The 17,747-nt window shown below is 40.3% G+C and overlaps 1 protein-coding gene across 1 annotated transcript in view; it reads right to left on the reverse strand.

The window, feature by feature from the left end:
* Window positions 1–12,445: 12,445 nt before the first annotated feature.
* The window catches only part of elovl2 (ELOVL fatty acid elongase 2), a 39,502-nt gene continuing 34,200 nt past the window's right edge, over window positions 12,446–17,747 (reverse strand). Inside the window, exons 4-8 of the mRNA XM_007902629.2 lie at window positions 16,812–16,889; window positions 15,873–16,044; window positions 14,242–14,366; window positions 13,869–14,003; window positions 12,446–13,560 (exon numbers count right to left, since the gene is read on the reverse strand). Of these exons, the coding sequence (XP_007900820.1) occupies window positions 13,438–13,560; window positions 13,869–14,003; window positions 14,242–14,366; window positions 15,873–16,044; window positions 16,812–16,889 (633 nt within the window). The 3' untranslated portion in view covers window positions 12,446–13,437. The remainder of the gene's footprint in view (window positions 13,561–13,868; window positions 14,004–14,241; window positions 14,367–15,872; window positions 16,045–16,811; window positions 16,890–17,747) is intronic.

Here is a 17,747-nt window from a genome sequence, read left to right on the forward strand (position 1 = left end):
TATATTTTCAGCTATAAAGATGGAAGCAGCATTGGCATCCATTCCTACTCCGCCATCTACTCAAAAGGTAGCCAATTTTAGGAATTCATTTTCATTATTTGCTACGTAATGATGCAGTAACTTGAAACTGTAGGATAATATTTCAGAACTGCCATTGTGGGCTTGTACATTTAAAACCATTGTGGCTTGTGCAGCATCATTAACCACTCCAACTTAATCCCGCAGACACAGGAACTGGAAAAGTTGTCTTCTTGGGAAATGCAGATGGAAGTGAATAAATCAATGGGATGTGATGGTTTCATTGCAGTTAGGGAAGTGAATACCATCCATGGAAAGAAATTTCCTCCCATCCCTCTACACTGCCCTGGAGTCATCTGAACTCCTACACCTCTGGCCCTCATTGACTAGTCTCCCCTCCTCACTTTCCTTTCTCCACAACTCCCTCTCCTCAATTCTGGACTCCCTTGCCTCCCTCACCTCCTGAACTGCCTCATACTCCCGTAAATCCCCCTGGTACACCAGCCATCTCCGTTCCCTCAAGGCACAAGTGCGAGCTGCTGAATACGCCTAGACCAAATCCAAACTAACGGTCCATCGGTAGATTTAGCTTCACCTCACCAAGATCTACCGCTGCGCACTTGCCTCTGTCAAATCATCATTCTATTCCAAAGTTATCTTGGAGGCAAAAGACAACCCCAGGCTTCTCTTTTCCACCACAACCGTCTCCTCCGTCCACCTTCCCATACCTCGCCCATCCTCTCCTCAAACTCCAACTGTGAGGAGATGCTGGACTTCCTCGAATCTAAAATCGAGGGGATACATTCAGCCACCTCAGCCCTGTCCACAGCCACTCCCACGTCACCTCTCCCTCCTGACCCAACCCCCCACCCATCCCCCCATACTCCTTCGACCCTATCTCTCTCTCCTCCCTCACCACGACTGTCCGCAAACTCAAACCCACCACCTGCTCCCTCGATCCCATCTCTCTCCTCGTCTCCCAGCTCCACCTTCTAGCCCCTTTCCTGTCCAATATCATCACCCCCATCTTGAAAAAACGTTCCTGGACCCATCCCTCCTCTCCAACTACCGCCCCATCTCTAACCTCCCATTCCTCTCCAAGGTCCTGGAATGAGTCATCGCATCCCAGCTCCGCTCTTTCCCTCCATTCCCTCTTTGAACCCCTCCACTCCAGCTTCTGCACTGCCCACAGCACAGAAACAGCCCTGGTCAAAGTCACTAATGACATTCTGAACATCTGTGATCAGGGCTCCCTCTGCCTCCTTGTCCTCTTCGACCTCTCTGCCGCCTTCGAACTGTCGACCACTCCATCCTCATACACTGCCTTTCCGCTTTACTCAATCTTCGCGGACCTGCCCTTGCCTGGATCGAATCCTATCTCTCTCACCATCTCCACTATGTTGTCTCTTAACGGTTTCTCCTCCAGCCCCCGCACTGTCACGTCTGGCGTCCCTCAGGGCTCTGTCCTTGGCCCTCTCCCCTTTAATATCTACATGCTCTCCCTTGGTGACATCATCCACAGACATGGGGTCAACTTCCATATGTATGCAGATGACAGCCATCTCTCTGCCTCCACCCTCAACTCCAGGACCACTGCTGTCCCAACAGACTGCCTGTCGGACATCAAGTCCTGGATGAGAGGAAATTTCCTACAGTTGAATGTGAACAAGACTGAGGCCCTCCTGATTGGCTCGCGTCAGCACCTCAGACTCTGGCAGCATCAACCTCCATGGTTGCGCACTTCAACTCACCAAGCCATCAGGAACCTAGGTGTTTTGTTCGACCCTCAACTGTCTTCTTCCCCGCATTCAAGCCATGAGCCACTCTGCCTTCCCTCACCTCTGTAACATCGCCCGACTCCGCCACTACCTCACCCCTCACGCCACTGAAACTCTTGTTCATGCCTTCATCACCTCCAGGTTCGACTATGCAAATGCCCTGCTTGTCGGCCTTCCCAAATCCTCCCTCCACAGGCTGCAGATAATCCAGAACTCTGCAGCCCGTGTCCTCTCCCGCACCAAACTCCGTAACCCCATCTCCCCCATTCTCGCCCAACTCCATTGGCTCCCTAACCTTCAGAGGATCCAGTTCAAGATTCTGGTCCTCACCTACAAAGCCCTCCATGGCCTTGCCCCACCCTACCTCTGCGACCTCCTAATCCCCTACCAACCTGCCCGTTCCCTCCGTTCAGCTGGCTCTGGCCTGCTCCACGTCCCCCGACCCACTCACCCCACCATTGGCGGGAGAGCCTTCAGCCACTCTGGTCCCAACCTCTGGAATTCCATCCCCCAGTCACTCTGCCTCGCCCACTCCTTAGCCTCCTTCAAGTCCCGCCTCAAGACCCTCCTCTTTGACCATGCCATCAGCCACCCCACTTCCCCTCCCCTCCCTTCTCCCCCCACTGACCCCCGCTTGGGTCTGAAATGCTGTACACTGTCCAATGCCTTGGGATGTCTTCCCGACGTGAAAGGCGCTATACAATTGTGATTTTGTTGTTGTTGAATGGAAGTAAGATGGTTTGAATAGTGGGTATGGTGGAAGTCTTGTGCTTAATTGCCTTTCAGAATCAGGGATAGAATCAGGGGAGAGATTGAGTGCATGGACAGACTTTGATGGTCTTTTGCTGTTCCTTGTTACATAAGGTTATTTCCAGCTACATCTACAAAGGTAACTTATCAGATGTCTGTGAAATCAAAATTCCAATGTATTCTTTGGAAAGGTCCAATGTTTTCAGGGTACTAGCTTAAAAAAAGGTATTTTGAACAATAATTTTGAAGCGTGTTTAATTAAAAATTTAATAATATCATTACAACTTGTGCTTAGTACATTCAGCGTGCCATCTGTCTAACAGGAGTGCTTCTTTCTAGGGAAATTCTTCCTCAGCTAAATCTACCAAGCACATAGCTGAAAATGAACAGTATCTAACAAATGAGTACATACCAGGTATGTGAAGAAAAGTATGTGTGTGAGAACAGCTATAAAGTTTGGAGTTGAAAAGAAATGTTAACAGGAGATGAATGGGAAGAATCCCTGCTTCCATGTTCTGCTGATGAGCCAGGCTGGCTGGTCTTCCATCAGCAGTGCCATGGAGTACTGCAGACCCATCTGGCATGACTACTGAAACTGCCACAGAGGTTTGGCTCACTTTTGATATTCCTTTGCCAAGGATATCACCAATTATCTCCCCCCACTATGAACTTTAATTGTAATGACATTTCCCCACTTATACAATGCTCTTATGTAATTCCCTGAGGAATTTTTCAAGACATCCATAAAGTGAACAAAATGCAAGATACTGCAGATGGAGGAGGCGAAAGGTACTTCAACTCTCCCTCGCACTTGCATGCTGACCGCTCCATCCACAATTTCCTACCATGTTCCAATGAGCCACAGCACAAGCTTGAAGAACAACACCTAATTTATCTGCTGGGGACCTTACAACCCTCTGGCCTCAATATTGATTTCAACAATTTCAGACCACCTTCCCTCTTCTGTGACCATTACCACATTATTATTCATCTTGGTCCCAGACATACATTTTCTCTTTCTGGTTTGTCTATTTTGTGGCAATCCTCCCCCACGCCCCCCTTTGTGGAGTCTTGTAGCTCAGTGGTTAGAGCAGTCGCCTTGCAAGCAAGATACCTGGGTTCAATTCCAGGCAGAGGGCGAAACCTTGGACAAGTTTTCTTACTCCACACGCCTAATAATAATCCCTACAAAACAATAATAAATTGGTCATTTTCAATCCACGACTGTTTGTAGGACATGTTGTGCACCATTGGCTGTCGTGTTTCACTCACAAATATACGGTTAATTCACTTACAGTCTATTCTGTGAAGCGCTTTAAGACGTTGAGAAGATGTGAAAAGTGCTATATGAAATGCAAGGATTATTATTATTGTTCTGCAGTATTAATACCTCTGTTCCCTGTTTCATTGAAATCGCCACCTTTGTTTTGCATCATTCACACCTCTTCAACCCATCATCCCCATCCTCTAACCCATTTTTTCCTTTGTCTTCCTTGCCCTGCCTCCCCCCTCTCTATCAGCCCTTAAAAGCCTCTCCCTCCCAACATGCCCCAGTTCTGACAAAGGATCGTGGACTCACTTTCCTTTCTCCATAGATGCTGCCTGACCTACTGAGTGTTCTCAGCGTCTTCTGTTTTTGATCCATAAAATGAACCTGGACCTACTGCAGTTAAATAATATCCTCCTGAAGTTCACTTCAATGATGCTCCACAATTGATTTGGAAATTGTGCCCATATAACTAAGCATGGCTGATCTCCAGGATGTTTATTTCCCCCTTTTCTGCCAATAACACAGAGTCTACCAATGGAGCATGCTCCAGTTTGCCTCAAGTTAGAATCTAGGAATCTCGCCAAACCTTTCCCTCCCTTCATCTTATCCTGTATACAGCCTTCCTCCTCATTTTCCTGCTTGAAGAAATAATATTCCATGCATTTGATATAGCACCTTATTAAAAAGTCAAAGTGCTCAAAGGATTTACTATCAAATGTAATGACTCTGTACTTGTAAATAAACACTGTGGACAATTTGCACAGAACAAACTCCCACAAACACCCATAAAGTGAAAGATTACTTTTTATTTGAGGGAGTCTTGGCCTGGACACAGGAGTTCTTTTCCTGTTCTTTTTGAGCTCTATCATGGAATCCTTACAAGGCAGACTGGGCCTTGGTTTAACTTCTCATCCGAAGTACAACATGGGCCATGTTGCAGAGACCTGATTTCACAACAGGAAACTCAGAAATTCCAGATCTATCAGGCTTCCAAGCATTGCCCAGTCAGTGAGTTCTTTTTGTGTAATACCTGCAACAAATTCATAATCCAGCAAGTACAAAATTGAGAACCAGGCTTGGAATTGTTCATAACACGATTACACATGTTCAGTAACCCTTCAAAATCGGTTGTCCCAAGTAAGAACACAAATTTTTTGTTGTAAATTACATTAGCTACATTAAAAAACCTCATCAACTCACCAGTGGGACTTAATATCCTGCCTAATTGCCATTTAATTGATCATACTCAGTGCAATAAGTAACTTTTCTACATAAGGAGCATGTATGAGGATGAAATGGAAGAGGTTGCCTAATTATAAGAAAACTGGGTAGGGAAATACTGCAGTTTGAGTGAATTTTAAACTTTCATATACTTGAGGATCAATATTTATTTTATTTTTTAAAAAAGTAAATCAAATATACTTATCAATTGTTTTTGTATTTACAGATAAGGATTTCACTGCACAAGTCTCTACAAACAAACCCTCAAAAAGGCGATATAGCAACATGAACAGCAGTTACACGGATATGGGTGAAGATATCGAGTCCCCATTTTTACACTTGAAACCAAAAAGGTTGTTTAGCTTAGCTGAGAACTTGCAAACACCGGAAGGTGAAACTTCTCCTTTGAAAGGTACATTTAAAGGAATAGTCCAGGATAATGCTGTAGCCCCCAAGTTTCTGATTTTTGGGTACATAAAGCACTCTATCTACTACATCTTCACCGAAGCTTTATTTCTTTAAACCAAGATCTCGAATAGCATATGATTCTGATCGTTGTACCACAAGTGGGAACAGGTTACTAAGAAAGGTGGTGGAGACCAGAATACTGGACTTGAATCATTTTAAAAATAAGCTTGATGTTGTTATGGATAGGTTGGTATTTGGAAGGATGAGATGAAATGAGCCAAAAGGGCTTTCTTCATCGAACTTCTTGTGATTTTGTTGTGATGATCTCTTTCTTCCCATTGTAGCTGTAACATGTTTGATTTGCTGAGGTTGTGTACTATTTTGAGTGAGAAAAGTGAAACATTTTCTTTTATGAACCAGAAGCAGACGAAAGTATGCTGTTAAATGAAAGTACACAATCTGACATGGATGAAGATGATGGCATCCGTGCTGCATTTCAGAATTTCACTGAAGAAATGAGAAACAAATTGAAGGTAAACTTATTCCATTGATCATTCAGCAAAGAGTTTAAGGTGCATCTTTGAACATTGCTTTTTGTCCTTATTTTAGTATGAATGTTCTGATCAGGGAGTGCATTATTCAAATATGTTTGTTCTAGTTTCATTACAGGGAAATGGAACAGCACACTCAACATATCCAGCAAACCACTGAACAGAAAGTATCAGGGCTGCTAAATCAGATTCACAATTACAGGTCTGAATCCATCACTTCTTTCTTAAACATGGAGTGGTACAGCAACAACTGGAACGAAATATTCTATGATGAAGCCAAACGGGCTACATTCCCATTTTGACTACCCAGTGTCTGCTTCAATCACTACCAAGTTCAGTGTAGCAGACAAATACAGTGAAAGATGCAGAGCAAGGCTATCTTTATTCCACTCCATCAATGCAGTTGCTATCTTTATTCCACTCCATCAATTTGTTTGATGCAAATCTCATTCGTAGTAATGCCCTAGTGCAATATAAAACATATGAAACACATTCAGTAAGGTTGTACTGGATTGGAAAAGATAATTGCTTCAAAGCCTTTTTTAAGTAAAATAACAGAAACCTACACTATTTCTCGATCAGTTTCTTTACGAAATAGCTTTAATGCCCTCTTAAATTTATTGATACAATCTGTGTCCCTGAAAAGTATACTTCTCATATTCACCGCCTCATGTGAAATGATTAAATGTGAGGTGCTTTTACACTTTCCTTCATTCAAGCTTGAGTCAGTGAATCCTTATTTGATAGTTGGAAACTATTTTACTTATTAAGATTCAGTTATACTTCAGAATGTTGAAACTTTCCTTGAGTTTTTAATGACACCATTCCAGCTTCCATAATCTCTGTCATAACTCTGGTGTCTAATTCCAGCTGTTAATTTGTTGCCCTTTGGTGTATCCTCTCCAATGTCTAGATATAGTAAGTAGGTATTTGGGGAGGACAAATTTGCAGGGCTGTGGGGAGAGCACGGGTGAGTGGGAATTAGTTGGACAGCTCTTTCAAAGCGCCCGAACGGACAAGATGAGCTGAATGGCCTCCTTCTATGCTGTATGATTCTATGTTTTTACTGCAATATAATGGCCAGAATTGTACATGGTACTCCGGGTGGGGCCAATCCATTCCTTCTCAGTGCAAGTTCTGTATCAATTCCTCTGATGTGTATTCTGTTGACCTGCCTTGCATAAAGCAGTAAAGCTTTGGTTGAATTATTTCGTTTAACATTGGATTGATCCTAGCAGGTTGCAGAAATTGGAAACTTTTGAGAAGACGGTCATCCAGGAACTGAGGACCTTTGAGGAAGATGATCAAATTCTGAAAAACCTGGAAAAAGATACCATAGTGCGTCTTTGTTATGTATGATTCTCCATATCTCCTCTTTATTTTTGCAGCATATTAAATTACTTTTTTCTTGAAAACTCCACAGAACTTTTGGAAGCAACAGTCCCTTAAAGTCTCATCATTTTATGAATCGCAGGAGCAAAGGTGAGGCATGCCGGCTTATCCTGTAAAGTATATTTTATAAAGTTGTTTTGTAGGCTTTCATGATTTCACTGGCGTTAATGGCAAAGTAGAGAGCTCGTGGGAGGTAGATCATAAGATGAAGACAAGACTCCTGCCAGCTGGTTCCAGTTTGGGTTATCTTGCTTAACCCAACTGTCTGTATAGAATTTGAAAGCTGGAGCAAAGGGAAAGTGACATTCTGTGTGAAGTAAAACTTCACACAACTAGTGATATTGTACTCCTAGCTTCTTTGATCATTAAGAATCATAAGAACTTTAGAAAGTGGAAATTTCGATCTTTGGTTTTGAACTGCAAAATATCTGGCGAGGCTTGTGAGACCATCTACGATTGCCTTGTGGCCTCTTGTACCAAGGAAACTTGCATTTTATACAAAAGAAACTTCCTTAAGTTCAATTGCAGGACCATTTTTGATGTACTGCCTCCCATCCAATTTCCTATCAGTCATGAGATTGCCTCCAATTCAATGGGTTTTAATTTTAGCTAGTTATCTTATTCATTTTCTTCTAAAATTCAGATATAAATGTCAGCCATTGGTAACTCCGTTATCACATCTGTAGTGCTATAAAATAATTCTTATCAGCTTTGTAAGACATGATGTACCTTTCACATCATGATGCTGGTTCTCCCTGATTAGCTCTATTTTCCATTTTCTCTGTTATTCTATCCCTGACAATGAATTTTGGTAATTTGTACACAACTGTGCCAAACTAATTTCAACAAAAGCCTTAATGTTTTTTTCTTTTTCAGAATACAATCTCTATCCTCACACCGAAAAGATAAGCGAGTGGTATCTAAGGAAGCGTAACTACACTCAATTTGATTTTTTTTGAGACCCATATGATCCTGACTATTGGTTATAATTTTCAAAGCCTCTGGTCTCAATATTGTAATCTCAAATACAGGACAGATTTCTCTCGGACTTTCAAGATTAGAAGAATATCTTCAGTTCTTTTCTATATTTTCTCTTCACTCAACTGAAAACAAGTGAATGTAATTCACATATTCAAAGAAAGAGGACAGAGTCATACCCAACAGCTACAGATGTGTTAGTCTGCCCTCAATATGTGTTAATCTGAAACCAGTTGTAAAATGGGAAGTTACCTGTATGAAAATACTATTAAGTACTCTAATACTCTAATAAAATGACAACCAATGCGACTTACAGATTTTTTTTGAGGATGTGACATCTGAGTGTGCAGCCATGTGATGTAGTCTACCTAGATTTCCAAAATGTCCCTGAGACGTACCATATGAGACTGTTTTAAATGTTGATGTCACTGGGAATCGATGGTTAGACATGGCTTCATTGTGGCTAAAGGGAAAGACGCAAAGGGTTAGTCAACAATAACTTGCATTTATAAAGCTCCTAGGATTAAGTTAACAAGTGTGCTGCAAGAAGCATCACTTTGCTATTCTTACCTTCTATCGTTCTTGGAATATCAACACAATCTCGACCCGAAACTTCAAATATACATGGTAACTTTCACAGTATTTCACCAATCATCTACTTCACTCTTAGGATCTCATTAATTTAATATCCTGTTTTATCTGAAGGGTTAGAGAGTTGAATCTAAACTATTGTCCTAAAATTCTACCATGGGATCTGAATTAGGTTTTGTAGACAGTTAATGTACTCACAAAGTAAGACTTTTTTGTGAACAGGATTTTCTGACCTGAAAGATGGCAATATTGCTAGCTTCAGGTCTGTAAATCCACCTGATTTGCTTTGGTTTCTTGCTGAGAACTGTGCTCCATCTCCATCCTAAATTTCTGCCTGAGGTTATTTGTTCACTTCAACCTTTGTCAGGAGGTTGTTGTTCCTTTTTATTCCTGAGTTGAAAAGATTTCTTTGTGTATTCATTGCGTTGATGCTTAAATGGGTTTAGTGCATTAAGCTGATCGACCTAAATGACTGAGGGGCTCATGCTATTTGTTTTATGTAGCCGAAGGCACTGTCTATATACACGAAGACTGATTCGATGAAAAGTTGAACACATTCTTCACTGTTGTGATCTTACAGATAGAACTCTGGCTGCAATTTAGAGGAACTTTTCTGCATTCACCAAGTATATTCTGTGACGTACTTGGAGACATAGGAACATCGGAATTAGGAGGAGTAGGCCATTTGGCCCCTCGAGGCTGCCCCACCATTCATTAACATCATGGCTGATCTTCTAACCTAACTCCATCTGCCCGCCTTATCCCCATATCCCTTAATCCCTCTATCCTTTAGAAACCTATCAATCTCAGTCTTGAATATGTTCAAGGACTGAGAGTCTACCGCCTTCTGGGGTAGAGAATTCCATAAATTTACTATCCTCCGAGTGAACACGTATTGAGAGACGTCTCAATGATGTGAGAGTTCAGAACTTGTAATGGCATAGTGTAAGCTGACACTCCAATGCAGTACTGGAGGTGGGTTGCATTGTCAGATGGGCAACATTGCAAGGATTATTATTACTACAATAGAATGCTTGTATATTGTATCATTTCTATTTCTTCACAGCTGTGCATTTTTTTTGTTTACAGGATGGAGAATGGTGACAGGAAGGAGATTGATTATTAGTTGATTGCTTCCAATGCAAACAACCACAGTTTGGTAAAGTGTAGAGAGAGCAAAGGAGCTTCTGAAGGAAGTTTAACTTCAATAATCAATAGCCACTTTTTCATTGGTGTTATAGGATCTAGATGTGATGTTGGATTAACTCCACATCTGAAGAACGGCGTCTTCAACTATGCAGCACCACCCCAGAATTGCACTAGAATGTCTGCTGCGAATATGAACTCATAAGTCCCGATGTGGGGCTTGAACACAATACCTCCTATCTCAGAGGTGAAAATGCCAACTGAGCCAAGCCACTTTTAAGAAGATTAAATAAGAAGGGCCCATGGGATTGATTTTCACCTTTATGTAATAATATTGTTTGTAAGAGTGGGTCTGAGTGAACTTTCAGTTCAATGTTTTACATTGAAGGTGTTGTGATGGAACTGTATCTTCATAATTTGTAGGAAAACTGGTCTGAGACAAATCTGATATTCTTTACCTTCAGTGTTTTATACTGGGGTTTTGTTCCTAGTATTTGAGTTGTATAAGGTGAACGGCTTCATAAAGGTGTCTCCATGTTGGCCTGGGATAGTGTGATCATTACAGCCAGGTGTCTTAGACCTTTTAGTGTGTGTATGGCATTTTCACCTCTGGCATAGAAGGTATTACTAATCCTTTCAAGTTGGACATTCTGAATGTCTAGATATTTCTAAGAGAAGATTTGTAAACTATTATACAACTCACCTAGTTTTTTCATAGTTACTTAATTTGGTTTCGGTAAATACATCTATTTGTGGGTCACCTGGTGTATGTCTATCATAAGTAATCATTACAATTTACCACAAAACTGAGTAATTTGATGGCCAGCCTTAAACCTTAATAAATTAAGCAATTTCTGGATCTGGGGAGGCTAACAGTCGCAGAAAGCTTTAAAGTATGTAGATAGGAAACTGGGGTGCCTTCAGTGGTGATCAGACTCATCACAGAAGGCTTCACTGGTTTATCTTTCCCTGTAGGTGGGATATCTTATTGACAGTCTTTGCAGGTTTATCCTGCAAATTAACCCCCGGACTGAGTGAGAATTTTTAAAACCAAGTTTTTCATAATCTGCATAAGCTTTTGCCACATTTGAGTTTAATTGGAACACATCTATTATTTTTTTTCCCAAACAGATTAATATTCATTCAGATCATTCCTTGTGCATTCAACTTTACTGCTACAAGTTCAAATTAAGTTTTGTTCCCCTTTAAGGGGGAATTGTATTTCTTCATTGGTTTCATTTTTTGACAGAAATGTTTCAGTGCCCAGCTTAATGGATGCTAATTCTTTGATATCTCTCTCTTCTCAGAACTATTGATCAGTAGTGAGAGAAAAGCTTTCCATAAATAATGAAGTAACAGAAGTGAGTGTTAATTTTAAAAACGTTCTGTTGCTCCTGCAACAAAGCCAACTTTATAGTTACAATTTTCCAAAGGGGAAATTGATCACATTTAAGTTATTTTGCTCCCCTTGACATTGAGCACACAATTGCTTACATTTTATGAAGTACAGCTGCAGTTTCTAACATTTGTGTGAATAGAGAACTAAATGGGAGATGTAGACATGGAGTTTTATTAGGCTTTTTTGAAAGGTTTATACAAACAGTTCATTAACAAGTGAGTACAAAGTTTACATTTTTACCTCCTGTTACAACAAAAATACCAATAAAAATTCAAACTTCTCTTTTTAAGAAGCAGATGGAAAGATGGCTATTGGGATATGTGGACAGTGTAAATTCAAACTTGTGAGAAGTTTATCAATCTGAAGTTTCTATTTTAATGCGATGCTTTAGCTATATAAGGCAAGTTTTGTAAAACGTAAATGTTGAGAAGAATGACCCAGCACATTGACTAATATTAAGGGGTGAACTATAAGTCTATAAGTAAAGGCTGTAAGAAAATCACAGGCTGTGATTTTGTTGCGGAAACCGCAATTTAACACGGACAGCAACCTTTTATAGTTGTCTCAACATTTAATGTCTACAATGAGTACACACTCCCATTGGAACCTCAACTCTCCTTTAAACCTCACATCTATAGCATGACCTGTTCTGCCTTCACCCATTGCAGCATCACCCGGCTCCACCACTGCCACTCACCTCATGCCAAGAACCCTCATTCAAGTATTCATCACATGCAGGCTGGATTATGCTAACTCCCTGCTTTTCGTTTTTCCCAACTCTTCCCTCCACAAACTGTAAAATATTCAGAACTCTGCAGCTGATGTCAAAGCACAAAGCTCTGCAAACTCATCAACCCCATCTTCCACTGGCTCCCTGTGCCCCCCCCCCGAGGATTGAGTTCAAAATCCTCATCCTCACCGTTAAAGCTTTGTTCCATCCTACCTCTGTGACTTGCAACCTCCATACTGACCTGTCCACTCCCTCCACTCAGCAGATTTTGGACAGCTCCACTTTATCCATCCGGGTGGGCATTTAGCCTCTCTGCCCCACCCGTTGTAACTCTATCCCACAGCTCCTTCGCTTGCCTTCTCCATTACCTTCTTCAAGGCCCGTCTGAAGACCTTCCTCTTCAACTGCGCTTTCACCCTCCTACAAGTCTCTCCTGGCCTCATCCCCACCTGCAGCTCGGGTACAAATCCTTGACTGTCCAGCGCCTTGGGACATCCTCTCGAAATGTAAGACGCTATACAAATTTAGTTTGGTGTTGGACCATCTGCTTGTCCATCAACCCGTCCCACGCTCTCATTGGACAATCATACATGGACTGGCATGGGACCTGGGCAGACTTGAGGAGCAGATCTGTCCTGATGACCATGTGAATGTCCAGGTAGGATGGTCCACTAAGAGCATGAGATGCACTGATGGACAGTTGGATGGTCCAATGGAAGCTACACTCGCTGTAGGTACTTGAACTGTGCACCAAAACCAAAACTTGAACAGGCAGACACACTGTGACTGTAACTTTTGGACAAAAAAATCACGATTTTCTTACAACCTTAACTATAAGGCATTAATGACATGTTGTTTGGTTTAAAACCCTATTCCCAGATGAGGATAAATTGTTCCAAGGTTCTGACCTGTCTGTAATTCGAAGCAAGTTCTAGAAATGTAATGTTAAACAGTCATTTAAATTCATCAGCTATATCTGATTAACAAAACCATTTTTGATTTAAACCCTGAAGTTAAAACATTGATTGGAACTGACTGTAAGTACAAATTATCTTTAAAAATTCTAACATACTAGTAATTGTCTTTGATGTTGAACTACAGCCCTGGAATCTAGTAATATCTTAGTCTGTGCATTAAGAGAGCAGCATTTAAGATGCTTTTAAGATTGCTTCCAGCACTTGTACTCTGTGTTCCTGTCAAACTTATTAATCTTTCTTCTTGGATGTATTGCCATTACTGGCTGTTATGTAGCCATTGTAATAACCATTCTTTATTTCCTTCACATCAGCATTGGTCTTGTTATCCTGCACCACTGTTTTTCTGTATGTCTGAGGACACAGTAAAAGAAAATTAAAAATAGATTCAGGAAATTTGTTTCTAGTATAAATCATCATGTGAGTGTTTCGACGGGTATGTGAATGATTTATAACAGCTCTCAGAAAGTGCAAATCATCCACCTAAGACCTTGATCAAGCAAATTTGCCACAATAAGCACAAGAACTGTTATTTGCCAAAAAAATATTTTCACCTAAAATAAAATGTATTTATTCATGCAAACCAGTTTCTTTTTTTATTGCCCTTGAACACATCACTAGTAAATGGTTGCTTAAAAAAAAAAGCCACATTTTTCTCTTACCTTCACATAAAAGTTTACAAACAAGATGACCAATGTAGCCATGTAGGATGACTGGAACATCAAGCAACCAATTGGAAATCCACATGGTTTTACTACTGCACTGACAGTGTGAGTAATTGTGAGTACAAATTGTACCTAAAAGAACAAATGAGATATCATTCAAACAAAGAAGGTGAACATAAAAATGCACACAAATTAAATTTAATAGTTTATAACTGTTTGCCAATTTAAACTTTTTTCAAAGTCTTAGTCTGATTTGCAAATGAAAATTTTCACAGTCTGGTTTGCAAATGAAAATCTGCAGACAAAACACAAGTGACAATTTTTAAAAACATCGGTGCAAACAGAATATACCACAAAAGGAATGAATTACCAGCTGTGCCTGAGTAAGGTATTTTTTCCACCAGAGGTAAGGTTGCATGGAGGGAATAGTTGACAGACCATAGTACGAGTACATCAATACATGAATAAAACTGTTCAAAGTAGGACCAAAAAAGCCTAGAAGAAAACAAATTCAAATGGAACGATGTTTCCCAATACACATTTTGCAAAACAGCATTGGGATCAATTTTGTTAAATGAGAGTACAATACTTTATTCAATATGATCAGAGGTCCACAGTAATGAGTCATGATTTCAAACTTTTCTTTCTTTCCTCCAGTCTCCCCCACCCCCAGCTCATCCAGCAGTGTGGAGAGCTTTGAGATATCCGTCTGATATAAAAGTCACTATATGAATAATAATGAGAGCCCTTGCCTGTATTAAGACTGGACCCAATGGGAATGTAGAACTAGTGCAGATAATGGATCATTCACCTTCAAATACATAGACACTATACATATCGTCGTGTAGTCTCATGAAGCGCTTTGGGACATAGACATGTAAAAAAAGTGCTATTATCAAATGTGAGTATTATTATGCAAAATAAAATTGACCACTACTAACCAAAAAATACTTTTTTAGGAATTATAGTGTGATTATACTGCCAGTTCTTCCTAATTTCTCTCTCTCACTGCTCTCTGACTTTCCCTTTCTATCTCTCTGATTCTATTTCTTGCTGATTCTCTGGCTTTCTTTCTCTCCCTGATTTTCTGACTTCTCATTTGCTATCTCTCTTTCCTCACTTCCTATTGCAAGCTGTGCACTGTATTTGCAAAAAAAGCTTGTTTAATAAACAAACTTGCGTAATGTTGCTGATTCACAGTCGTACTGTGAGTGTAAACCGTAGACATGAGAGCCTATGGAGCATGTACATAATTCTTTTATTGTAGCTCATATAAATAATCGCTGTGCAAATTGGGGGTGTTTAACATGTGTAATAATTAGTCCAGGATAACAGATGGCAATTCTGAGGTTTGGCTGTAATGCTTTGGAAACACCAGAGCTCTTGGATAATTTCTAAATGCTTTTCCAAACATATTCCTTGTGCATTCGTTATTAATCACTAGACTTAATTCACAATGTGCTATACAAATGTAAATTTGTATTATAATGTCCAGGGCCAGAGAAGATCATTACAATCCATCTGGCCAGGCCTGTTTTCAAAAAACCCATTTCCCCTAATCCCCTTCTCTATCAAAAATAAATCCATCTCCTCAAACCGGCAAGTCTAATACCTTTATACAATGGTGTACAATACAGCAATGGAACTTGCTTTGTCAGTTATAAAAACAGTGCAGACCATAAATGATCTTGACATCCCTTTAGGCACCCATCTACACTGTCACTCAGTCAGTACCTAGGACTGGGGGAGAACACTGCTTGTCCTTCGACTGACCAGTGAATTTTCAGACCTTCTTCTACTATCCTCTGGGAATTAAGTCTATTGATAAATAACCAATGCACAAGAAATAGATTTGGAAAAGCATTCAGAAATGTTAGAGAAAAAAAGCATACTTTTTCACTTAGAAATGTCATATTTTCTCAGCTGTCAACGGAAGGGATAAGGGTTCTGACATAACCCAGCTAAATCCATGCATCCTAAGAACTACTGAAATTGACTTACTTTGACCACAGGGTATCCAGTTAAGAACACACCACCAGATGTTGAACATTGTTGCATGGTGATATACATGAAGGAATGTAATTTGACTGTTCTTTTTTCGTAAGACAAAAAATATGGTGTCCATAAATTCAACAGCTTTAGAAAAGTAGTACCACCACAGCACCTTAGCCACCTGCAAGATAAAAAATGAATGTACTTAGGAAAACCAAAATATACAGAGCAATAAATAGTACTGTAGTAAAAAGTTAAATTTGATTGAGGTTTGCGAATGCTAGAATTACTCCAATGGTCTTGCTGGTTTAACTGTAACAATAGCCACTAACCAGCCAAATGAACCCTCAATGTAGTCACAGTTGAATTGATGGATTGCTCGCTTCAATTGCACCCATAAATCCCAAGAGTATATTTCACTCTTTGTGGTCTTTGTGCAATCCAAACCCGTGAAAGTCTTTGCTGGCAAGAGCTGCCGATACCGCGATAGACGTTTAACTTACTCCCACGAAGATCAGTCATTTATTACCAATCCAGATTAACTATCTACTTCTATCCATGATTTTTCTTCGAAAATTCTAATTCTTTTAACAGTGAGTATTGTGTTAAGGCACCTGGTTGCAAGGGTTGCCTTAGCTCAACAATGCAAATCACCTGAAGAACGTACAAGCATTAATATATACGGTCTGACCCTATATGTTTGGAGTTGTGAAAGCCAACATGAAACTCAAGCTGCGATATCGCCTGAGTCAATGACATTTCTTACATATACAAATGCCTTGCTTCCATTAGGTAAATATCACAGTAACATTGCATTATTATGCCATTGGAACTTTTGGAAGTCTTGGCCTCAGAGTAATACCTATGCAAATAACAAACGGAAAACCAAAAGGTTCATAAAAGCATGCATTATTACCACTTGTGAATTGTATTACTTTATCGTCTCACCCTGATGTCGACTTCACCTGCACTGTGGAGGTTTTGACACTGCAGGTAGTAGGCCCCTTCCCAAGATGACAGAATCAGCTGAAAAAATACAAAAGTGTGGCTGGTCAGTCTTTAAGAACCATAGAAATTCACCACATGGAGGAAGGCGATTCAGCCCTTGTACGTGTGCCAGCTCCTTTAAGAGCAATCCTTTCCATCCCATATTTTTGATGCATTCAGTTTCATGATACATGGTAAAGCTTTTACTTAAAACTAGTAGTAATCCGTTGAGAAGCAAAAGCAAACATGATTATTATGTAATATGTCTAATCAAAACTGCAAAGGATCATGCCCAAAACATAATGACATATTTTTCCTTTTCAGATGCTGATTGATCTGCTCTCCATTTCTAGTAGTATCAATTTTTACTTAAGATTTTTTAAGTCGCTTTTGTAAAATCAAAACATTTGCCTAATTTTCAATGACCCAATGGAAGAGCTGGGGATTTTTCCTCTAAACGTGCATGTGGCTGTAATAGAAGTATAACCCCAAGAATCTGACTACATGTTTACTGGATTGGGTCAAGTGTTTATTCCTTCATTTTCTGTCAGAACCCCCTCTTTGCGCAGCCACTTCCCCTATTTACCACAAATCACCTCAGTGCTTGGTCCGGAACTTCACAAATGGGCTTAATGAAACCTTTCTGCTGCATTCTGAGGAGCTCAGAACCATGAAGGAGAACTCTTTGTACACGTCCCAACCTCTTTTACACCACAAACTTAACCTTGACATTTGGGACTGTCACTGAAAAGAGATGAGAATGACCAAAGTACCCTTGCCCTCTTATCAGTCCCGAAGGATTGGGTCCAAGCAAAATATGGTGTCCGCCATAACAGCCAGATATTGATATTGCCCACGGGGATATTAGGGATCTGTTAATGCATTTAAAATTATATT

This window comes from Callorhinchus milii, unplaced genomic scaffold (assembly GCF_018977255.1).
Source record: "Callorhinchus milii isolate IMCB2004 unplaced genomic scaffold, IMCB_Cmil_1.0 Scaffold2, whole genome shotgun sequence".
Taxonomy (NCBI): Eukaryota; Metazoa; Chordata; class Chondrichthyes; order Chimaeriformes; family Callorhinchidae; genus Callorhinchus; species Callorhinchus milii.